We start from the raw sequence: 24955 nt of genomic DNA, 5'->3' as shown, positions 1-24955 counted from the left end.
AGGATCGCTTGGATGACCCGATCCCTGTCCCTGAGGGAAGCCGCCCAGTCGACGCAGCGTGGGACCTGAGGATTGACCGGGCTGGGAGGGGTCAGACTGCTGCAGGGGACATCCCAAGACCCTTCCTACCCATGCCCGGGTGAGGGGTTAGGGGAAGCCCAGCAAATACTGAGGGCACCCTGACCCCGGCACCCAGCAGGGGATCCTCCCTGCGGAGCTCCCCATCCCTGAAACGGAGGTGGCTGGAATGGGAGAGAGAGATGAAAATGAGGGAGCTAGAGGATGATGAAAAGCAGCATCAGCATGAGGGGAAGCAACGTCAGCATGAGCAGGAGGAGAAGGAGAAGCGGAGACAGCATGAGCTGGAGCTGGCCAGGCTGAGGAGCAGTGGGGCCCCGGCTGCAGTGAGTGAGGGGGACCCAAGACTGCAAGGAGCTTTGATAAGTGCTTCCTGGCCCAGCGTAAGGAGAAGGAGGACATAGATAGCTTCCTGACGGCTTTTGAGAATGTCTGTGAGATGCACAGGGTTGACCCTGCAGACAGGCTCCAGTTTCTCACCCCCTTACTGGACCCCAAAGCCGTGGAGGTGTACAGCTGAATGACAGGGGCGGAGACAGGGGACTACGAACTGTTCAAAAAGGCCCTGCTCCGTGAGTTTGGGCTGACCCCTGAGATGTACTGGAAAAGGTTCTGGAGTCAGCGTAAAATGCCTGAGGTCACATACCTACAACTGGTCAACCAAATGCAGGGATATGCCCGCAAGCGGACAGCTGGGGCCCAAGCTAAAGAGGACCTGCTTGACCTAATTGTACTGGAGCAACCGTATGAACAGTGCCCTTCTGACCTGAGGCTATGGTTGGTGGACAAAAAGCTAGAGAACCCACAGCATGCAGGGCAGCTGGCCGACGAGTTTGTGAACAGTCGGTCAGGGGATAGCAGGGAGGAGTCCCAAAAGAACAGGCCCCCCTCGCTGCAGAGAGAGAGTCACCATGGGACCTCCCAGCGGGGAAATATGGAGAACCCCCTCCCAAGGGGAATGCCTGGCATCAGGACCATCTGACCCACTCGAGGGGACCAACGTGACATGAGCTATCACTGTGGCCAAAGAGGCCACGTATGGACCCAGTGCCCCAGGCTCAGGAACAGACTGAGTGGACCCAGCTGGATGAGGGGCAGACGGCCCAGGCAAGGGGGGCTGCCAGCTTACCACCTGCTCAGGAGGAAAGAGTACCCCAGGCCAGCTCCTCCAGAGGGCTGGATGCTCTGGACTCAGGGTTCTCGGTTTACAGGGTGGGCGTGGGGCTGTCCCTCCGGAGAGAGTGCCTTGTTCCCCTGGAGGTGGATGAGAGGAAGGTCAATGGATACTGGAATACGGGCACGGAGGTGACGCTGACCTAGCTTGAGGTGGTGGCCCCAGATTGGGTGGTGCCCAACACCTACCTCACCCTGACAGGGGTGGGTAGGACCCCATTCAAGGTGCCCATGGCAAGGATACACCTGAAATGGGGGGCCAAGGAGGGCCCCAAGGACGTGGGGGTGCTCCACCATTTGCCCACTGAGGTTTTGATGTGGGGGAGACCTAGAGGACTGGCCAAGCAATCCCCAGACTGCCCTGGTTGTGACCCGTAGCCAAAGCCGGCGAGGGGCACTGCACCCTGACCTTGGGGAGGGCACCAAACCAGAGGTGCAGGACCCTACCCTAGTGGAGAGGGAGCACCGAGGGGCACGGCTCAGAGAGGCTGTGGCCTCAGACCCAGCTAGTGAGAGGGAACTGGTCCCCATCCCTTCCCCAGCCGCTGAGTTCCAGGCCAAGTTGCAGAAAGATCCCTCCTTGCGGAAGCTCAGGGACCTGGCCGACCTCAGTGTGGTACGGACCATGAGGAGAGGTTGCTAGGAGAGGTTTCTGTGGGAGGAGGAGTTCCTATACAGAGAACGGGCTCCCCCAGGGGAAGTGGAGTCCTGTGGGGATCAGGAGGCAGCTGGGGGTCCCCCAGAAGCATCGCCGCAAGCTACTGTACCTGGTCCATGACATCCCCCTCTCAGGGCACCAGGGAATCTGGCGCACCCAGCAGAGGTTGCTACAGAACTTTTACTGGCCTGGGGTCTTTACCATTGTCCGGCAGTGTTGCCGATCCTGTGACCCCTGTCAGAGGGTGGGGAAGGCCTGGGACAAGGGGAAAACAGCTTTGAAACTTTTACCCATCATCGGGAAAGGTTCCTCTAAAGGCGGCCATGGACATAGCGGGACCTCTCAGCAAGACAACCCGGTCGGCGAAAAAATACATTCTGGTGGTGGTAGATTTTGCCACCCGCTACCCCGAGACAGTGCCCTTAGCTTCCATTGAAGCAGACACCATGGCAGATGCGCTTCTGACCATTTTCAGATGAGTGGGGTTCCCCAAGGAAGTCTTGACAGACCAAGGATCCAATTTCATGTCAGCCCTGCTCTGGTGCTTGTGGGAGAAATATGGGGTCCGGCACAACTGGGCCTCAGCTCATCACCCCCAGTCCAATGGGCTGGTGGAGAGCTTCAACGGGACACTAAAGAGGATGCTGAAAACCTTTATGAACCAGCACCCATAGGACTGGGACAAGTACTTACCACACCTGCTGTTCGCGTACAGGGAGGTACCCCAGGAGTTTACCGGATTTTCACCTTTTGAACTGTTATATGGAAGGACTATAAGGGGTCCCCTGGACCGGATGAGAGACGAATGGGAGGGGAAGGCCACTCCCAATGGAGAGTCAGTGATGGAGTATGTCCTAATCTTCCGAGAGAGACTTGTTGAACTTATGGGCCTGTCCAGGGAGAATCTGGCCAGAACCCAGAAGAAGCAGAAGGTCTGGTATGACCGCATGGCACGGGCCCCTGCTTACGCCACCGGGGATCAGGTGATGGTTCTCATCCCCGTGAGAAAGAACAAACTACAGGCCGCCTGGGATGGCCTTTTCAAGGTTGTCAAGCAGCTAAATGAGGTAAACTATGTGGTGGAGCTGTCTAACCGGGCGCACCACCACTGGGTGTACCATGTGAATATGATGAAGCCATATTATGCCAGGGGGAATGTGGTGTTGGCATGTGCAGACGTTGGGAGGAGCAGGGAGATGACCCTTTAGTAGATCTCTTCCCTGGGACCAGAGCTGGTTCACCCCTGGAAACAATTCCCCTCTCGGATCAGCTAATCCCTGCCCAGCAAGCTGAGGTCGGGGGGGTGCTGCATCCATACCGACAACTATTTTCCAACCAGCCTGGACGCACTAATCTGACTGTCCGCCGGGTGCAGACAGGATCACACCCACCGATAAGATGCTCCCCCTTCTGAGTCACAGGGAAAACTGCTCAGGACCTGGAAAGAGAGGTCAGGGACATGCTGGCTTTGGGGGTGATCCAGCCATCTGCCAGCCCTTGGGCCTCGCCGGTAGTACTGGTCCCCAAAAAGGACGGGTCGATCCCGGTTCTGTGTGGATTATCGGAAGCTCGGTGTCATCACTGTATCTGATGCCTACCCCATGCCCAGGCCTGATGAGCTCCTAAATAAATTGGGAAAAGCTTGATGCCTTACCACCATGGACCTTACAAAGGGCTACTGGCAAGTGCCATTGAATGTAGATGCCTGGCTGAAATCAGCCTTTATCACCCCTCTGGGGTTCTACGAGTTCCTGACCCTGCCTTTTGGCCTCAAGGGAGTGCCGGCCACCTTCCAGCGCCTGGTGGATCAACTACTGAAGGGGATGGGGAGTTTTGCCATGGCGTATATTGATGACATCTGTGTCTTTAGCCACACCTGGGAGGACCATGTGTCCCAGGTTAGACAAGTGCTGGACCAACTCCAGGAGGCTGGGCTGACCATAAAAGCTGAGAAGTGCAAGGTGGGGGTGGCTGAAGTATCTTACCTGGGCCATCGGGTGGGGAGCGGCTGCCTAAAGCTGGAACCAGCTAAGGTGGAGGTAATCAGAGACTGGCCCACTCTCTACACCAAAAAGCAGGTCCAAGCCTTTATTGGGTCGGCAGGATACTATTGAAGGTTTGTGCCCCGCTTTAGCGCCATAGCCACCCCCATCACTGAGCTCTGCAAGAAGGGGAAGCCAGACAAGGTGGTCTGGACCAAGCAGTGCCAGGAGGCTTTCTGGGTGCTGAAGGAGGCTCTGGTCAGTGGCCCAATTCTGGCAAACCCAGACTTTGACAAGCCCTTTATGGTGTTCACCGACACCTCAGACACGGGACTGGGGGCGGTGTTAATGCAGGAGAGACACCCCATCGTGAACTTGAGCAAGAAGTTGCTACCCCGGGAGCAACACTACACGGCCATCGAGAAGGAATGCCTGGCCATGGTGTGGGCCCTCAAGAAACTAGAGCCATATCTTTTCGGGAGACACTTCATAGTGTACACCGACCACTCTCCCCTGACCTAGCTGCACCAGGTGAAAGGAGCCAAATGCCAAACTCCTGAAGTGGAGCCTGCTCCTGCAGGATTATGACATGGACGTGGTCCACGTGAAGGGAAGTGCCAACATGATAGCGGATGTGTTGTCCCGGAGAGGGGGCCCGGAACTTCCCCAGGTCACTGGTCAGAGTCACGCCGCTCAGTTCAGTCTCAAAGGGGGGGAAAAGATGTGACGCAGCAGGGAGTGGGGAGTGTTGACCTGGGAATGTGGGAGGGGAGTTTCACTGGGGATGGGAGACCGGAGAGCATGTAACCTGAGCCAGGAGGGGAAGGGGGAGGCAACACTCTGCCCGGGAAACTGGACAAAGTCTGCAGGAGAGAGCTTGCTGGGGGGGGGGGGGGGCAGTTTCAGTTTGGTGCTGGAACTCAGGGAGCTCCCGGGCTGGGGTCTAAGCTCCCTGCCCCTGAGAAAGACTTGACTGAGGGGTCCTGGTGGTACCCACAAGCTCTGTTTTAGACTGTGTTTCTATTGTCCAATAAACCTTCCATTTTACTGGCTGGCTGAGAGTCACAGTGAATCCCAGGAAGAGGGGTGCAGGTCCCGGACTCCCCACACTCCGTGACATCCATCCTCTTTGGAACCTGCTTTCAGGAAGTTGAAAGCAGTTCTCAAATTCCCCCTCATTCTTCTCTTCTGCAGACTAAACAATCCCAGTTCCCTTAGTCTCTCCTCATAAATCATGTGTTCCAGCCCCCTAATCATTTTTGTTGCCCTCTGCTGGACTCTTTCCAATTTTTCCACATCCTTCTTGTAGTGTGGGGCCCAAAACTGGACACCCTACTCCAGCTAAGGCCTCACCAGTGTCGAATAGAGGGGAATGCTCAAGTCCCTCAATCTGCTAGCAGCGCTCCTACTGCTACAGTTCAAAATGTTGTTAGCATTCTTGGCAACAAGGGCACACTGTTGACTTATATTCAACCTCTTTGTCTTGTGACTGTTCCTTTTAATTTTTGCTTAACTAGCGTCTTCATGATTGCATATTTCCCCTTTTTGAAGTTAAATGCTACTGTGATGGGGGTTTTTTGGTATTCCCCCCCCCCCATGTTGGTAAGTTTAATTGCATTACGGTTGTTTTTACCAAGTGGGTCAGCTATATTCACCCCTTGGACCACATCTTGTGTTCCACTTAGGACTAAATCAAGAATTGTCTCACCCCAGTACATTCTGGGACTAGCTACTCCAAGAAGCAGTCATTAGTAGCGTCTAGAAATTTTATCTTTGCATCTCATCCCGAGGTGACATGGACCCAGTCAATATGGAGAGAGTTGAAATCCCCGCCTATTATGGAGTTTTCTGTTTTTGTAGCCTCTCTCTCTTGAGCATTTCTTATCCCTTTGGGATTTGTCATCATGATGATGATGATGATGGAGGATATCCTTGGAGGTGTCCATAACAGCATGGCACCCACCTCTTGCAAGCACCCTCTTCTGGTTGGCTGTGCAGTCTTTAAACCAGTCCTGGCCCTCGTATCGGGCCATACTCTCAGGGCTTCCTCGCTGGAGGCAATGGTTTCACCCTTTTAGTCTGTTTGGACCCAGCACTCCAGCTTGCCTTCCTGACAGCTCAGTCCCCTTCTGTGGATTTACTGTTGTCCAGTTGTAGGCCCTTCTCCAGTGGCCTATTGGGGGCAGGATCCAGGCCTGCCCACTACTCCAGGTCTCAGCCCAGGGACCCTAAGAATAGCAGCCACACACTACCGTGTCCCTTTAGCAAAACAGTCTTCAGTTCCCTGGGCCACTTCCCTGTGGCTTCAGCTTTCACCGACACCTTACCCTTGGTTCAGGGCTCTACTAAACTCAGGCCCAGCAGCCAGCCAACAGCTCTTCCTCACTCCCCCAGTCCCTACTAGCACTGAGCTGTCCATTGTGTTGCAGTACCCTTTGGTCAGTCAGGAGCATCATCTGCACTCCTCTAGCTCCAGCAAGGAACTGCCTGTCTCTGACTCCGCAGCTCCCTTTTTATAGGGCCCTCATGGGCCCAGATTTGCTGCTTCCCTTGCAGTCACTCTAGCCTGCTTGGAGAACCTCTCCATTGCTCCTTTCCTGGGATGAGTGTGTCAGGACCCTAAGGCCTCCAGCAGGGGGTCTCTGGGCCAAGTTCACCCCATCACAGTGTCCGTGGACAACTTAGTTTTGTGCATACTGTCATAGTACCTCAGGGCTGGGCCCTCTTTAATTAACTAATTTCTTAAAACATGTCATTAAGATTTGCATCTCATGTCCACTGAACATCTCTGCACAGGCTTTCAGGTTGCTGGCTCAAGCAGCTAGGTTTTGCACACATTTCCTTATATAGTTCACTCTTACCTCTGACCCCTTCCTTCTCTTCTGGGGCACATATTAGTGATGGGCTCCACCTTGCTGTGATCTACCTGTACCCTTTGCTGTGTGAAATTCTTTCCCTGGTGTTATTGCCATTATAATGAAGTTACATTTTGGTTTGTGTAGCTTTAGCCCAGCAGCTCTGGGTCTTTCCAAAGCCACCTGGATCTTCTGGTCATTCTCTTAGCCCTGGTCTACACTCGGGGTGGGGGTCGACCCAAGATATGCAACTTCAGCTACACAAATAGCGTAGCTGAATTTGGTGTATCTTAGGTCAACTTACCTGGCCATGAGGATGGCGGCAAGTCAACTGCTGCCATTCCCCTGTCAACTCCACTTCCTCCTCTCACGAGCTGGAGTCAATGGAGAGCGCATTTGAGGAGTCAATAAATCGATCTCAGATTGATCACTACTTGCCAGATCAGTGGGTAGTGAAGACCTGCTCTTATACTGTTTTTCCCAGATGTGTGACCTTAGTACCCTCTAGAAAATCAAAAGTGTGTTGTATTTTCTGGTGCAGCATCTTAGGTGTCAAACATCTTTTGGGTCTATTCATAAGCAAAGGACTCAGTCTTTTTCCTATAATGATCAACAGATGCATTTACTCCATCAGTTCTTCTATGCGCTCTGTGATTCCCAGAGCAGTGAGTCTACCTAGCTCCTTTTTTACCTTCTGCCATTAGGTTAGGGGGACTTTCCTCATGGTGTGAATTGTGGGGTGGTTGGGTTCCTTCCCTCTGTCCTGTACTCTATTGAGAGGTTTCTTATTCCCTGGAAGATGTCCTCAAACTCTTCCTCTTCACCAGCTGTAAAACAGGGACACAGAGACCTTAGGGCTACACAATACACCCCTAGCCTGGGCTTTCCACCTGGCTCTTGTCTGCTGGCCACACATCACCCCCAGCTCACTCTGCCCAATCAGCCCCATCCCCTCACCAGGGTCACCCCAGAGGCCGGCTGGGTCAAGCAATTTTGAGACACTCCCCAGCTTGCACATGCACATCCACATGCACTGATACACACCCATGCACTGACACCAGCTCTTGCCCTTTTTTGACCTGAGCAGCTAGTCGAAGTTTGGGGCTGTGGGGATGGTGGGAGTAGAAATTGTTAATAGCCATTTCTGTGATGCCATTTTGTTTATTTCAAAGAATGTAAAAAAATCCTGTAGTCTGAACACAAAGAATTGAAAAGCAGGGAGGAGCTTAAAGCCTCTTTAGCCAACAGACCCCAAAGTTCTCCCTCCAGCTTCTTCCAGGGTCACACTGGGTATGTTTACATCACAGTTAGACACCCTCAGCTGGCCCTTGCCAGCTGACTGGGGCTTGTGAGGCTCAGGCTAAGGGCCTGTTTAACTGTGGCCTGGGGGATCTGGCTTGGGATGCAGCCTGAGCTTTGGGCCCCTCCCACCTTGCAGGGTCTTAGCGCCCGGGCTCCAGCCAGAGCCTGGAAATCTACACCACAATTAAACAGTCTCTTAGCCCAAGCACCGTAAGCCCAAGTCAGCTGGCACAGGCCAGCCACAGGTTTTAATTGCAGTGTAGAGATACCCACTGTGTTCACTAGCTACTGCTTGGCTTCCTTGCTTTATGCCTCTGTCCCATATCTGTCTATTCTCAGTTTCTGTGTGTTCTGCTTTCACATACACACCAAACTGCAAAACAAACACACTTACATACATACAGACATTGCATGTCCACACATTCACAACCACCCCCTTACACTCACACGTTATATGTTTCCACATAGACTAGGGGCGGGCAAACTACAGCTTCCAGGCTGCATCCAGCCCATCAGACCTTTTAATCCAGCCCTTAAGCTCCAGTTGGGGAACAGGGTCAGGGGCTTGCCCCACTCCACACATGCCGTGGCTCCTGGAAGCAGTGGCATGTCCCCGCTCTGACTCCTACACATAGGGACAGTGTGACAGGGTTGGGACTCACCACCACAGCAGCTCCTGTTGGTCACTCTGGGAATTAGCTCAGTCCATGTGGAGAGCCCTCCGCTGGTGGTGTCCCATCCATCTCTTGCCCTCTGTTGGCATCTGGACCCGTGTTGCTCCCTTCTCACAGCATCCTCTTCAGAACACTGCCCTCCGGCAGTGCCTCCTAGTCCACGCTCACCCCCTTCCAGGGGGCAGTTAACAGCAGTCTTTCCACTTTGCCCCAACCACAGTGGCCAACCACACCCCACACACACCTTTTGTCAGGGGTCGGGTGCAGTCCGCTATGGCCACTTCTAACAGCCAGGTGGAAGTGCAACAAGGGGACCCAGACCACCCTCTACTCTGGATCCCAACTCAGGGACCCTTTGGCAGCAGCCTTCCTGCCTGCCCTCCCGCCCTCCCTTTGGGCCATTTCCCCTTCAGCCCCTTTGCACCAGATAGGCCCTTTCCTCAGGGCCTGCAGCCTGGCAGGTACCAGCCTCCTCACACAGGAGACAGACATTCACCCTCTGAAGGCCTAGGAGAAACTGTCTGCTTCTTGCCTGGGCAGCCTTTATATAGGGCCTAGCCTGGCCCTGATTGGCTGCCTCTTGCGCAGCCCTGATTGGCTCCCCGCAGGCCCTCTCTGATTGGCTGCCTGTCTGCGCAGCCGCTCTGACCTGCTGTAGCCCAATCTGGCCTGGGGGTGGGGCACTGCCCTACCACAGGCAGCCAGGGGGCTCTACACACTGACCCTGCCCCAAGCGCCAGTTCTGTAATTCCCATTGGCCAGAGCACTCACCCCCCTGCACCTCAACCCCTTGTCCCAGCCTGCATCCCTCTCCCACACCCTGAACTCCTCATTTCTGGCCCCACCCTGGAACTCACACCCCCAGCCCAGAGCCCGTATCCCCTCCCACATCCCAACCCCTTGCCTCAGCCTGGAGCCCTCTCCAATACTCTGAAGCCCTCTGCTCAACCCCAAGCCCTCAGCCTCCTCCTGCATCCCAAACCCCTCATCCCTGGCCCCACCCCAGAGCCTGCACATTCAGCCAGAGTCCTCACCCCCTCCTGCATCCCAACTCCCAATTATGTGAGCATTCATGGCCCGCCATATAATTTCCATACTCAGATGTGGCCCTCAGACCAAAAAGTTTGCCTAGTCCTTACATAGACCCCCCCTCAATAGCCCCCTGTGAAAGGAGGGGACAGTTGGCACTCCCTGTGTGTCTCGCAGCCTGCACTCAGGGCAGCAGGGCGCTTTGTGACAGTGACAGGGCACGTGCCCAGCCCCCTGCCCAGCATGGATTACCTCTGAGGGACTGGTCCGGCCTCTCCTGCTGCATGTACTGCTTGGGGACCCACTGCGCGGTCAGCACTATCACTAGCCTGGAGTCTGCCCCAGCCTGTTGCTGAGCTGGCTGCTGGCTTCGCTCCCTGCAGCAGCCTCCAGAATTACTGGGCATGCTGGAGCCAGCTGGGCTCTGGGCCGGGGCGGGCAGGGGAGCCAGGAGACCCAGGCACCCTGAGAGGGCAGGGGAGCCAGAGGCCTGGAGCAGGAAATTCCTCCCTAGATATTCAATCCAACACCTGTGTCGTGCCCCCCACCTTGGGACTGAAGGGGAGAGAGAACATGGGAGGGGGAGCCTCTGGGATCCCACATTCCCTTTGCTTTGGGCTGACATGCCCTTCCTCACCCGACAGAAGGGGCCATCCGCCCTGATGCTCCAGGGTAGCCAGAACTCCCCAAGGACTCAGCCTCCCCAACCCTCATGGGCTGAGCCAGCCTCCCCCACTCTGTGAGCTGCCCCTCCCCCTCTTCCTCCCTGAGCCATGTCCACCTCTCGAATTGATTATTATTTATCATTGTTCTGTTCATTGCATCCACCTGTCCCTCTTGGAGTAGGGAACAAGTCCTGCTAGTCCAGCCTCTGCCCGATGGGCAGGGGATTCGTACTGTGCCAGCCTGTTCCTGATGGGCAGGGGATTCGCACTGTGCCAGGCTGTCTCCAGTGAGTGGGGGATTCCCACTTCACCAGCCTGTTCCTGATGCACGGGGATTCCCTCTGCGCCAGGCCATCCCTGATGGGCAGGGGATTCGCAGTGCGTCAGGCTGTCCCTGATGGGTGGGGGATTCCCATTGCACCAGACTGTCCCTGGTGTGTGGGGGATTTGCACCGCTCCAGCTTGTCCCCAGTGAGTGGGGGATTCACACTGCACCAGGCTGTCTACGGTGGGCGGGGGATTCACACTGCACCAGGCTGTCCCCAATGGGCAAGGTATTTTCACTGCTCTAGGCTGTCCCTGATGGACAGGAAATTCACACTGCACCAGGCTGTCCCTGGTGGGCTCGTGGGTTGTAGTCCCAACTGCCCTCACCGGTTCTGACATACATGGTGGGTGCAGGGGGCTCAGGCGCAGATCCTAGTCAGGGTGCAGCATATGCAGAAGGCCACACCTGTCCCTATGGAAAGGGCAATGCCAGGTGCTGCCTGGAATCAGGATCTGCTCCATGTGGGTGGACTCCAGAGAGTCCAGGATGGAGGGGACCTCAGGCCCAGGGTGAATGACCGGCCTAGTGCTGACTCTGCACCCAGCCCACGTGGCCTGTGTGCTGTCCTGCTGTGGGCATGGGCCCTGGCAGAGCACTCAGCAGCTGCTATCTCTACGGATGGGGAGGGGTGAGTTGGGCACAATGGGAGAAAGGCTGCTTTGTACAGCCAGTGGGAGTGGAGCCACCTACAGCCAGGGCTGTGTTCTGGGTCTACTGGCCAGGGGCTTTCAGCTCTGGCCTGGCAAAGGAGCAGAGGCGGGACGAGAACTCGGGGCCATGACCCCAGGGAGTGGGGCGGCTGGAATGTGCCTCTCAAGGCCCAGGCATGGAGATGCAGCAGAGTCAGCCAGCGGCAGGGGTTACACTCCCATCTGGCCAAAGACGGTCTTTCACCTTCATCCCAGTGCACACAGGGAGGAGCCCAGGCTGCTGGGAGATGGATGGTGCCCAGCACAGGGTGGGTCCTGGAGCACGGGGGTCAGCCCAAGTTGATGTCTGCCCATTTGCCCCCAGAGAGCCAGCCCACGACATCTGATGAGACGGTGGTGGCAGGTGGCACCGTGGTGCTGAAGTGCAAGGTGGAAGATCCCGACGACTCCTCACTGCAGTGGTCCAACCCAGCCCAGCAGACGCTCTACTTTGGGGAGAAACGAGGTATTGCCAGCAGTCCTGACTGGGCCTGGAAGGGCCCTGCTCGCCTCTCCCTGGGCCTCGGGTTAGTCTGCCTGTGAGGGGAACAGGCTCCAGAGAGCGCTCCTCAGCCTTTCCCCCTGCATGAGAGGTGGGGTGAGAGGGAATGGTGCGCCAAGGGAGGTGGGGAGCAGCGTCCTGGGGCAGCGGAAAGGGGAAGCAGTACTCCAGGGAATGGGAGAGGGGCAGAGGGAAAGCAGTGACCCGGGGGGGGAGAGAGGAGGGGGCGGACGAGATGGAGCAGTACCCTGCTAGGATGAGGGGAAGCAGTGCCCCACAGTGGGAGTGGAAGCAATGCCCCACAGGGCGAAGGGGAAGAAATGCCTCACAGGGAGAGGGAAAGCAGTGCCCTGTGGGGATGAGGCGAAGGGAAGCAGTGCCCCATGGGGACGGGGAGAGGGGAAGCACTGCACCATGGAGGGAGGGGAACCAGTGCTCAGTGCAAGAGGATGTGCTGCTGGGTTGAAGCGTGGCCTGGTGGCTCCTGCTCTCGGTCCTGGCCAGCATAGCTAATTCCTCTTGCTCTGGCCCCAGCGCTCCGGGATAACAGGATCCAGCTGGTGAAGTCCACACCCAACGAGCTGGCCATCAGCATCAGCAACGTGGTGCTGGCGGACGAGGGCGAGTACACCTGCTCCATCTTCACCATGCCTGTGCGGACGGCCAAGGCCCTCGTCACCGTGCTGGGTGAGGGCTTGTGACTCCCTTCCCCTGGGGAACCCACTCAGCACCCTGGGCAATGGAGCCTGCTTGCGCACGGGGCCCAGTGAGTGTGACCCTGGCCTGGCAGCAGCCTGCACAATCCCCTCCCCCAACTTGCCAGCTCCTGGTGCTGGGCCCCTGCTGTTACTGAGAGGTGGGTGCCCCGGCCCTCAGAGGCCTGGCCACAGCCCCTGGGGACTCTCCTGGGTTCCCCTTCAAGCTGCAGGGCCTGGATTCTCCTCACAGCCCCAACTTGAGCACAGCCAGCCACTCCCACTCTGCTGCCAGTGGCAGAGTCCCCAGCCAGGGCTCTGTGTCTGGCTATGTCCGTGTGTCTGCATGTGCCCATGTGTATGTGTGTCTGAGTGTGTCCGTGTATCTGCATGTGCCCTTGTGTCTGCGTGTGTCCATGTGTCTGTCTGTGTCCGTGTTTCTGCATGTGCCAGTGTGTCTGTCCCTTCCCATTTGTGCATGTGTCTCTGTGTGCCCCAGTGTCTATGTATGCGTGTGTCTCTGTATCTGTGTGTCTTCCTGTGTGTCTGGGCCTGTCCTGTTCTCTGTGCCTGCCCTTGTCCTGCCCGTGCTCGGGAGCCATCAGGAGGGGAGTTCAGGGGTGCGGAGGGACAAGACGTTCTCTGTTTCTTGCCCTCTCCCCCAGGAATCCCCCAGAACCCTCAAATCTTTGGCTATGAGCTGCCCATCCGAGAGACGGAGATGGCCCAGCTGACGTGCCGATCCTCTGGCAGCAAGCCAGCTGCCCAGCTCCGCTGGAAGAAAGGCAACAAGGAGCTGCAAGGTAGGTGCTGGCTGCAGGGCACTAGGGCATACTGGGAGGCCAGCTCTGGTGAAGCAGCGTAAGGCCTGAACCTTGCAGTTTGGCCCACAACAGAAGGGGAGAACTTGCTCCTGCTCAGTAAAAAGCTGAGGCTGCCCCAGCCCAGAGCCTCAGGGTGGGCACTGCTGTCCCCGGGGCCTAATCAGCCACTGCCCACGGATGACACCTTAGTGAAGATCTTTCCCTGGTGCTGAGCCTGCAGTGAGGGAGCTGGCCCCGAGGGCCTGGGGTGGGTAAAGGGGTAAAGCACCACCCAGCTCTGAGACAGACAGAAAACAAAGTAAAATTCACGGTCCCTTTGCAGCATGGCCACAGGCAGCAGCGGGCAGCAGAGTGTCCTGCAGCACTGGGCTGCATCGTGAGTCCACTAAGAAGGGGGAGCAGGGAGATGGCACAGAGCCTAGTTTAGTAATAATGAGGGCTGGGGAAGAGTGAGGAACCCTAGAGGGACCTGACCCCATGGGCCAGCGAGGACTCGTTGCCCAAGGCAATGTGTTGTGTCCTGGGGGGAATGACCTGACCTGGGCCCTAAGCCAGGGGACGGCACTCAGTACATTGGAGATGTGGGAGCAGCTCTCGGGTGCCCTGGCCATTGCTCAGACCCCCACATGGGGGGACTGTTGGGGCCCACTAGGGAGAGCAGGGCCGGTACAGTGGGGCTGTTTGAATCTGAGGACACAAGGGTGGGAGGCAACACAACGAGCTTCCCTGAGATGTCAGGTCAGTCTCCAGCTATGCCTTCTCGTACCATGACCAAGGGGATGCTCAGTGGCACTGCGAAGGAAGACTGGTAACCACTGTGCCCAGCACACTTTGCCCCAAAGAGGCCCTGGGGGCCCAGAGCCAGGATTCTGGACCAGGCAGACAGGCCAGGATAGCTGGTGGAAGGGCTGTGCATCCTCCTGCAGGGCACCAGCCAACCACTAGCCGAGGGGAGCTGGGGAGCCAGGTTCTCCCATCACTAGCAGCCCCTGTCCCTTGCTCTGAAGCAACGAGTGCCGGCTAGCATGGCAGGCGGGAGAGGTGCAGATGGGCCACGTGGGTAAGATGGAATCACTCCTGTTCAGGCCCCACGCTGATAGCACCTGTTCCTTTGCCCCCCAAAGGTGGGGCCCTCGAGGTGATGGAAGATTCCAACGGGAAAACCTTCACTGTCACCAGCCGCGTTGAGTTCACTGTCACCAAAGAAGACAACGACATGGATGTGACCTGCACAGTGGATCATGAGTCCCTGCAGAACTCGGAGAGATCCGCAAGCAAGAAACTGCAGGTCTACTGTACGTACAGGCCAGCCACGGTGGGGTCTGGGGAGGCATCCGGGGACTGTGCTTGGAGTGTCGTGGGAGCATGACGAGGTGCAGATGAGATTGAAAGGAAGCATGAGCCAGTGACCAGCCCTCCGCAGGCATCCCATGCCTCACACGAACACCCCGCCTATAGCTACATGTCACCCACACCTGCTCACAGCCCACCCCAACCCCCCACAGCCCACAAACCCCACACACATCAGACACACAGCCCACGGCCTACTACACCCCGCATAGCCACTGCTTACCACCTCCAACACAGCCTGACACCCCAACACACGACCCACGGCTTACCACCTCCAACACAGCCCTCTGCCTACCACGCCCCAAAACACACAGCCCATGGCCTACCACCCTCCATACACAGCCCACCACTAATCACCCCTACGTCAACAGCACCAGAACCAGGGGTCAGTACGGCATGCCCCCCTCCCCCACTATTAAACATGGGTGTAGTTTGGCTGGGCAGGGAGCAGTGTTACCTCCCCCAAATACAAGGCTTGCACAGGTGCTGTGCTTCGCAGCAGGGGAGATGATCACCGTTATCAGTTCCCCCGCCTCAAACTACAGCCTTTACTGGTGCCACTCTGCACCTGCCCGAGGCTTGCAGTTTGGGGGGCAATGCTGCCCCCTCACCACCGAACAACACCCATGTTAAAAAGTGGGGAGGCCAGGTCTGGCAATGGTGGTCCCCCCATTTCTACAATAATTCTGATGCCCTTATCCTATGTGCAAACACATCCCACCGCTAGCGACCCTGACACATACACAGCCCACTGCTAACCATCTCCACGTACACACAGCCCACCATTACCGACTGCAGTGCACACACAGCCCACTGCTAACCCCCCTGACGCACACACAGTGCTAATCACTGTGACACACGCACAACCCACTGCTAACCACCCTGATGCACACACCGCCAATCACTACCGACCGCGATGCGCACAGTCCACTGCTAACCACCCTGACAAACAGAGCCCACTACTAACCACCCCATACACAACAGCCCACTGATAACCAACCTGACGCACATATCCCACCGTTAACAAATCCAGTACACACGCATCTCATTGCTAACCACCCCTTGCACACGCAGCCCACCGCTAACCACCCCTACGTGCACACATTCCTCTGCTACTGACCCCGATGCACACACAGATCACTGCTAACCACCCTCACACACACACAGGTCACCACTAACCATTTCTTGTGCATCCACAGCCCAGAGCTTCACCCCCCCATACACACACAGAGCTGACGACTAACTGCTCCCCTGACACACACAGCCCACTGCTAACCACCCTGACGCACACACAGCACACCATTACCAACCGCGATACACACACAGCCCACTGCTAACCACTCCATACACATACAACCCATTGCTAACCACACTATCGCGCACACAGCCCAGAGCTACCCCCCACACACACAGTCCAGTGCTAACTACGCCATACACACACATCCCACTGCTACCACCCTGACACACACACAGCTCACTGCTAATCCCCCTACCATGCACACACAGCCCATGGCTATCCATCTCCTATGTACACACAGCCCACCGCTAACCCTCACTACATAGACACAGCTCACCGCTAACCCCACCCATGCACACACAGCCTGCTGCTAACCATCGCCTACGCACACACAGCCCACTGATAACCCCCACTATGTAAACCAGGGCTGGGCAAACTTTTTGGCCCGAGGGCCACATCAGGGAATAGAAATTGTATGGCGGGCCATGAATGCTCACAAAATTGGGGTTGGGATGCGGGCTCTGGGGTGGGGCTGAGGATGAGGAATTTGGGGTGTAGGAGGGTGCTCTGGGCTGGGACCAAGGAGTTCAGAGGGCGGGAGGGGGATCAGGGCTAGTGCAGGGATGCAGGAAAGGGTGCAAGGTCTGGCTAGAGGTGCGGGCTCTGGGGTGGGATTGGGGATGAGAGGTTTGGGGTGCAGGAGGGTGCTCTGGGCTGGTATCGAGGGGTTTGGAGAGCAGGAGGGAGATCAGGGCTGGGGCAGGGGTGTGGGAAGGGGTCCAGGTTCCCAGTGAGGGTGCGGGCTCTGGAGTGGGGCTGGGGATGAGAGGTTTGGGGTTCAGGAAGGTGCTCCAGGCTGGGATCGAGGGGTTTGGAGAGCGGGAGGGGGATCAGGGCTGGGACAGGGGTGTGGGAAGGGGTCCAGGTTCCCAGTGAGGGTACGGGCTCTGGAGTGGGGCTGGGGATGAGAGGTTTGGGGTGCAGGAAGGTGCTCCAGGCTGGGATCGAGGGGTTTGGAGAGCGGGAGGGGGATCAGGGCTGGGACAGGGGTGTGGGAAGGGGTCCAGGTTCCCAGTGAGGGTACGGGCTCTGGAGTGGGGCTGGGGATGAGAGGTTTGGGGTGCAGGAAGGTGCTCCAGGCTGGGATCGAGGGGTTTGGAGAGCGGGAGGGGGATGAGGGCTGGGGCAGCAGGTTGGGGCATGGGGAGATACTCAGGGGTGCAGGCTCTGAGTGGCGCTTACCTCAAGCGGCTCTCGGAACTAGTGGCATGTCGCTTCTCCATCTCCTATGCGGAGGCATGGCCAGGTGGCTCTGCGCGCTGCGCCATCCGCAAGCACTGCCCCTGCAGCTCCCATTGGAGCACCGGAGGGGGCCATTGGAGCACGTAGGAGCCAGAACAGGGCCATGCCGCAGCTTCCCAGAGCTTCCCAACCCTGCACCCCGGCTGGAGCGGGGCCGAGCCGCGTAGTGCAGCCTCCTGACCCAGTGCACCAGCCAGAGTGAGGCCGAGCCGGGTGGTGCGGCTCGCAGGCCGGCTTAAAACTGCTCGCAGGCTGGATCCAGCCCACAGGCCGTAGTTTGCCCACCCTGATGTAGACACAGCTTACCGCTAACCCCCACACACACATACATTCCACCACTAACCACTTCATACGTACACACAGCCCACCACTAACCACCCTCCTCCACACACAGTCCACCACTCACCGTACTCTATGTACACGCATCCCACCCCTAACCACACAGCCCACCACTAACCACCCCCTGCACACACCCAGAGCCCACCACTAACCACCCCATGCACGAATCTTGCACTACTAACCAATCTCTACATGCACACACAGCCCACTGCTAACCACCCCCATGCACAAAGAGCCCTCCGCTAATCACTAATACACACACACACACACAGCCCACCACTAAACACCCCTTCACATGCATGCATCCCACTGCTCACCACCCCGTCCATACACACAGCCCACTACTAACCTCCCCCTGCTCACACACAAATCTCACCACAAACCACACCCTGCGCACACATAGCCCACCACCAGCCACTCCTTACACTCACGCAGTCCACAGCTAACCCTTCCATGCAAACAATTCAGCCCACCGCTAGCCATCCTCTACATGCACACACAACCCACTGCTAACCATCCCCATGCACAAAGCACTTACTGCTAACTAACACTACGTACACACAGCCCATCGCTAACCTCCCTCCCCACGTACATGCAGTGCACCACTAACTGTTCCCCATGTACAAACACAGCCCACCGCTACTCCCCCACCGCTGCTCCAGACACACATACATCCCACCTCTAACCACCCCTACACAGACATACAGCCCACTGCTAACCCCCCCGTCCATACGCAGCTCACCAGTAACCACTTCCTAAGCACACACAGCCCAATGCTAACCCCCCCAACACACACACTACCCACCACTAACCAACTTGATGCACACACAAAGCTCACCACTAACCACCCCCTAAATGCACACACAGCCTACTGCTAACCCCCCTGAAACACACACAGCCCTCTCCTAATCACTAATACACAAACAGCCCACTACTAACCATCCCTACGTATACACAGCCCACTGTTGAGCACTAATACTCACAATTACAGCTACCACTATCCTCCCCTGTACAAACACACAGCCCACCATTAACCACCAACATGCACACACATCCCACCACTAACAACCGCTGCATACACACAGCTCACCACTAACCAATCCCTATGTACACACAGCCCACAGCTTAACCCCTCTACATAGACACAGCCCACAGCTTAACCCCCCTACCTAGACACAGCCCATCAATAACACCCCCATGCACACACAGCCCACAGCTAACCACTCAATGGACATACACATCCTACCACTGACTGCCCTGATGCACACAGAGCTCTCCGCTCACCACCCCAACACTGTGACATTCCCCTCTTGTGTTATCTGGACCGGTGATCTGCTAGGCCACTCCAATCCTTGACTCTGGGAGCCAGCCTTACCCTGCTCTGCTGTGAGAACCCCCACTCCTGGGCTGTTCACACACAGACTACTTACAAGCGAATGACACTAGCCAATATCTCCAGTCCCAGACACAACCCTAGGAACCTCCGTCTTGCAGTGTCCAGTTATGCCTGCTGGACACTGCAATCTTATATGAGTTCGTCAATTTAGCAAAGAAATTGATATGTACCAGGCTTGTTATCACAAGGGGAGCCTCTGACACACTTCAAACCAAACACGCTGCCTCAGGTAGAATAAACAGTGAAATTTATTAACTATAAAGACAGATTTTAAGTGATTACAAGTCAAAGCACAACAAGTCAGATTTGGTCAAATGAAATAAAAGCAAAACGCATTCTAAGCTGATCTTAACACTTTCAGTATCCTTACAAACTTAGATGCTTCTCACCACAGGCTGCCTAGTTGTTCTTCAGCCAGGCTCTCCCCTTTGATCAGCACTTCAGTCGCTTGGTGTGTCTGTAGATGTAGGTGGAAGAGAGAGAGTGAGCATGTATGCATCCGATGAAGTGAGCTGTAGCTCACGAAAGCTTATGCTCAAATAAATTTGTTAGTCTCTAAGGTGCCACAAGTACTCCTTTTCTTTTTTGAGCATGGCAAACGTCTCTCCCTTTTATCACGTTCTTTCTTCCCTCTTGGTTTTCCCCCCCACACCTTCAGAGTCAGGTGAGCATTACCTCATCACAGTTCCAAATTGACCAAAGGAAGGGCGGTGACTCCCTGGAGGGTCTAACAGATTCTTTTGTTGCTGCTGAGGCCAGCATTGTCCATTGTTCCTGTGAGGCTGGGCTGGGTTTGTCCCATACCTCCTCTCATGACGTGTGAACTGCCTCTCTGTTCTTCGAGAGTTTTTGCATGGGCTTGCTTTAAGCCATGAGGATACATTTTCAGCCTCATAACTATATACATGAAATTTATAACCTATAATCTTACTATAACATAACTGTAACAATTACTATAACGTCACTATAATAACCATGCTCAGTGCATCATGAGCCTTCCGAAGACACCCAACATGATAAACTTTGCATTGGATACCACATAGTCATTTTATAAAGATGAACATGGGGGTATAGGGTGTTCCCCCGAGGTACAGAGCATCACAGACACACACACACATCTCACTGCTATGCACACACATCCCACTGTTACCGTCCCCAATGCACACACAGCTCACTGCTAACCCCCCCACCATACGCACACACAGCCCACTGCTAACCAGCCTCTATGCACACACAGATCACCACTAACGCCCACTACATAGACACAACTCACCGCTAACCACACCCATGCACACATAGCTTGCCACTAACCATCGCCTACACAAACACATCCCACCGCTAACCCCCATTATGTAGACACAGCCCATCACTAACCACCCTCCTATACACACACAGCCCACCGCTAATCACCCCCACGCATACATATCTCATCGCTATCCACCCCTACGCGCACACATCCCACTGCTGACTATCCCTGTACACAAACACAGCCCACCGCTAACCACCCCTATGCACACACACAGTCCACCGCTAACCATCCCATGCACACACAGCCAACTGCTAACCACCCCTGTACACACACACAGCCCACCGCTAACCACCCCATGCACACACAGCCCACTGCTAACAGCCCTTGTGCATACACTAATCCCCCGCTAAACATCCCTTACACACATACTCAGCCCACTATATGCACACCGCTAACCACCCCTATGCAAACACACATTACATCGCTAAACATCCTGTACACACACACAGCCCACCGCTAGCCACCCCTACGCGCACACACAGCCCAGCCCACCATTAACCACCCTTACACACTCACTTCCCACCACTAACTCCTCCATACACACACAGAGCCCAGTGCTAACCAATTCCCCAAAAACGCAGCCACCACTAACCACCCCATACGCACAGCCCAACACTAACCTCCGCCACGCACACATAGCTCACTGCTAAGCACCCCCTACGTACGCACATCCCACAGCAGGTGTAGGGAAGGAAGGGCATGCTGCGGGTGAATGGCGGTAAGGGCACGCTGTGGGCATGTGAAGAGAGGGTCACACTGCGGGTGTGTGGCAGGAGGGAAGAAGGGAGGGACATAGTATTGCTGTGCGGTGGGGGGGACAAGTGTTGGTGTGTAGAGGGAGGGGCATGCTGCTGATGTTTAGAGGGGGGGCAAGCTGCTGATGTTTGGAAGGAGGGGCATGCTGTGGGTGTAGGGAGGGATGGGCACGCTGTGGCTGTAGGAAGAGAAGGGCACACTGTGGGTTTATGGAGGGAGGGGCACGCTGCGGGTGTAGGAAGAGAAGGGCACGCTGTGGGTTTATGGAGGGAGGGGCACGCTGTGGGTGTAGGAAGAGAAGGGCACGCTGCGGGTTTAGGGAGGGAGGGGCACGCTGCTGGTTTAGGGAGGGAAGGGCACGCTGCAGGTGTAGGGAGGGAGGGGCACGCTGCAGGTGTAGGGAGAGAGGGGCACACTGTGGGTGTAGGAAGGGAAGGGCACGCTGTGGGTTTATGGAGGGAGGGGCACTCTGCGGGTGTATGGAGGGAGGGGCACACTGCAAATGTTTGAGGGCAGGGGTACGCTGCAGGCACACGACGGGAGGGGCACGCTGCAGCTGAAATGCAGGGGGGCAAGCTCAGGGTGTAGTGAGGGACATGCCGTGGTTGTGGCGGGAGGGGCACCATCGGGAGGCGGGCAGGAGTGGGGGCAGCACAGAACGTGCTCCAGGATTTTGGTTTTTACCTTTCTCTTTTTTCTCTCCCTCCAGTTAAGCCAACAGCAACGATCGAGCCGGACCCCCCCTACCCCCGGGAGGGTGAGGAGCTGCGGCTGCAGTGTGAAGTCCAGGGCAATCCGATGTAAGCGCCTGTCCCTCCCCAGCCCCTCTGGCTCCTGTCCTCTCCTGCAGGGCTACTTGCAGTACCACTCATAGCTCTCTTCACCAGGCTACAGCCTTGTTGCTAGGGCCTGTCCCGGGGGCGCTGCAGCTCCTGCCAGTTTAGTGGGATGCAGTCAGGCCTTTGTCACAGTCTGCAAGGGCCTCAGGAACCGTGGGGGAAGCTCCCCTGGGAAATGGAAGCTGCTGTAATGAATTCCTAGCTGGGCTGACCCCTGAAGCCAGCACCTGCTGCTGCGTGGGTTTATGCCCCTCGGGAAAGCGCCCCTTGCCTTTCACTAACCCCTGTCCTCTTAGCCCCCAGGAGTTCCTGTGGACGAAGGAGGGCAGCGATCTTCCCCTGCGTCCAAACACCAACCGTGTCCTCACCCTCCCCTTCCTCAACAAGAGTGACAGCGGCACCTACATCTGCATGGCCACCAGCACTATGGGTAGCGTTGTAGTGAGGTACAACCTGGACATCAATGGTAAGCACTGGGCACCAGAGAGGGCATGGAGCGCTTGCTTGCTGCCTCCTCCCCTCTCCGGGGATTGGCACCTGAACCTTTCCTTGCACTCAACTCCCCGGAGCCTCTGCAATATGCTGCGAAGTACAGTGGAGATGTCCCTCTGTGGGGCTCATCCCTCACTGCTGGAGCCATCTGATGTGTGCCCCTGGGTTTGTGCAGAACACCCCCTGCGGGGAGCTCTGCGTGTGTTAGGAACACCCCTACTGGGGAGCCCCAGTGGGTTGGGTACACCCGTGCCGGGGAGCTCCAGGTGTGTTGCGAACACCCCTGTCCGGGGAGCAGTGTGTTGGGTATGCCCGCTGCCAGGGGTGATGCTCTTTGGAAGTACACTGCAGTGTCTCACGGATGGACCCAGCATGGACCCAGCCAACTGCAGATGTTGAGCCTCAGGGAGCTTGTCTCTGAGCTCCTGCAGCTGCTTCTTTGGCACAGGCTCCGTGAAGCTGCTGCTGCCTCCTCCAACCTGTTCCTCTTTTCTTCCTTCTCTGGTATTTCTCTGCTGTTCTCCCCTCCCTACTCCCCACTCTCCCCCTGGGTCACTCCTCACTGCACTCCTGTGCTCACTCTTCCTCCTCTCCTGTTCATTTGCTCCCCTCCCTCCCCGCTGGCTCCTCGAGCCCCCCATGTAGAGCAGGAGGGGAGCAGATTGCCTCTCCAGAGCCCTGCAGGAGCTGTTGGGTGTTGCTTGGCTGGGGAGCCCATGTGCAGGAGGAGGGAGCGCAGCTTGTGGGAAGCTGGGAGGGGAGCCACACAGCCTGGGCTAGGTTCAGTCATTTGCTGCTGTAAGGACAAGAGATGAACTGGGGCAGGGAGAGGGCTGGTCTGCTCAGCTACCCGCCTGTGGATAGTGATATGGAAAGAGAGCAGCCAGCAATGGGGAGGAAAAGCTGGTCCTGAATGTCAGGGACTGCAATAACTGGAAACACCCTGCTGGTTCCTTCTGGAGCATCCCCGGGGCAGTGCAGGACTAGCCCTGCAGGAAGTTTGGAGGTGTTTGTCCAGTCTCATGGGATGGGGCTCCCACCTGTCCCCTAGCCAGATCTACCTGCACACTCTCAGAAGAAACTCCTGGAGTTTCAGATTGCTCTCCCCCTCTGGGATGACAGCCCACTGCTCTGAGCTGCACCCTGTGTGGGATACTGAACTGAGTCTGCTCTCTCTCTGATGGTTGTTAACACCCTGCACATGTTCACAGGCTGAACTCCCTGGTGTCCTGCCCTCTTCTCCCAGAACAGATGGGCCAGATTTGCCAATTACTTGGGGTACACTCAATTATTAGAGTTACTCTTCAGGCGGCGGGGGGGTGTCTGGAAATCTATCCATGTACTGCTTGTGTCACTTGTGTTCTCGGAGCTCTACTTCTCCCTTCTGCACGTTCCCTCACAGTGGAGCCTGCAGGACCTAGGTTCCCCAGGGCTGGGTTCTTCCAGCCCCAGAATCAGATGAACACACACCTTAACAGAGTGCGTCTGAGAGGACCGGGTCAATCAGCACTCCCACGCTGACCCCTTATATGCCCCTGGACTCAGCAGGCTGAGTCGAGCAGCACTTCCAAGCTGCTACTCCCATATATCCCAGGTTCAGCTTGTTCCTATCCCCACTTTCACGTTATAATTGTTCTGGTAGTAGCCCACTTGATGAGCAAACCCCATGGGATTATTGGGTGCTGCAGGGATCTTTAACTTAAGTACAAGGAGCATTGTTAAAGAGAAAGAGAGAGAGAGAGAGAGAAGCAACCAGCTTAACCATGAAAGTTATTTATTGCCAGATAATAACCATACAAGCGGAGCCAAACAAACAAAACAGTTATAATATTAAATCTAACTTAAATTTTATTACAAAAGTCAGGTTTAGAAAACTATAACTGATCACACATGGCAGGGTCAGTAGGCTATACCTAGAGAGAAAGCAAGAGAGAGAGACCTGGGTTTTCACCACTCCATGAAGCTTGAATCGATTGGGGTTCCCAGGTGGTGGTGGTAGCTGAGGGTCCCGAGTACTGGAGACAGGCAGAGCCCCCAGCACGATTGGTCAGGAGAAGATGAAGTCCCAGTGGAACTGATGCAGATGTTGGATACAAGCATCAGAGCACTTACTTGAGTATTTGTAGGGAAACAACAGTGGTTCAAGGGAGAACACTAGATTTCTTTATGGGTAAACTGATGACTCAAGGGAGGATACCAAAGTTGTTTTGTTCAGGCTAGACGATAGGAACTGCTCATTCTTGGCTAACGGTGGTGTTCCTTCAAGGGAGCTCACAATGCAATTAGGCAGGTTCCTTATTTTGGATACCAATAAAGGATTTATTACTCGAATTGGTCTGATAACTACTGAGCTGGGTGTGTGCAGACGTGGGTTCATTAACATCTGGAGCAGAGATACCCCAGAGTTCAGTGCGGTTCTTGCCTTGGAATCTCTCTTCTCCATTCTGTATGCTAATGGGGATGCCTCCCTGTCCCATCCTT

The 24955-nt window shown here is 56.0% G+C and overlaps 1 protein-coding gene across 5 annotated transcripts in view; it reads left to right on the top strand.

Moving 5' to 3' along the window:
* CADM3 (cell adhesion molecule 3) overlaps window positions 1-24955 on the top strand; it is a 126408-nt gene that overhangs the window by 83947 nt on the left and 17506 nt on the right. For all 5 annotated transcript variants that reach the window (XR_006276919.1, XM_038382549.2, XM_038382546.2 and 2 more), the window contains 6 exons: window positions 11759-11899; window positions 12470-12622; window positions 13296-13433; window positions 14579-14749; window positions 21853-21943; window positions 22279-22448. Coding sequence is in view for 4 of the 5 variants with exons in the window: in XM_038382549.2 (XP_038238477.1) it covers window positions 11759-11899; window positions 12470-12622; window positions 13296-13433; window positions 14579-14749; window positions 21853-21943; window positions 22279-22448 (864 nt within the window). In the remaining variant the exon portion in view is untranslated. The remainder of the gene's footprint in view (window positions 1-11758; window positions 11900-12469; window positions 12623-13295; window positions 13434-14578; window positions 14750-21852; window positions 21944-22278; window positions 22449-24955) is intronic.

The sequence above is a fragment of the Dermochelys coriacea genome, chromosome 24, assembly GCF_009764565.3.
Source record: "Dermochelys coriacea isolate rDerCor1 chromosome 24, rDerCor1.pri.v4, whole genome shotgun sequence".
Lineage (NCBI taxonomy): Eukaryota > Metazoa > Chordata > Testudines > Dermochelyidae > Dermochelys > Dermochelys coriacea.
This window is presented reverse-complemented; position numbering and strand designations above follow the sequence as displayed.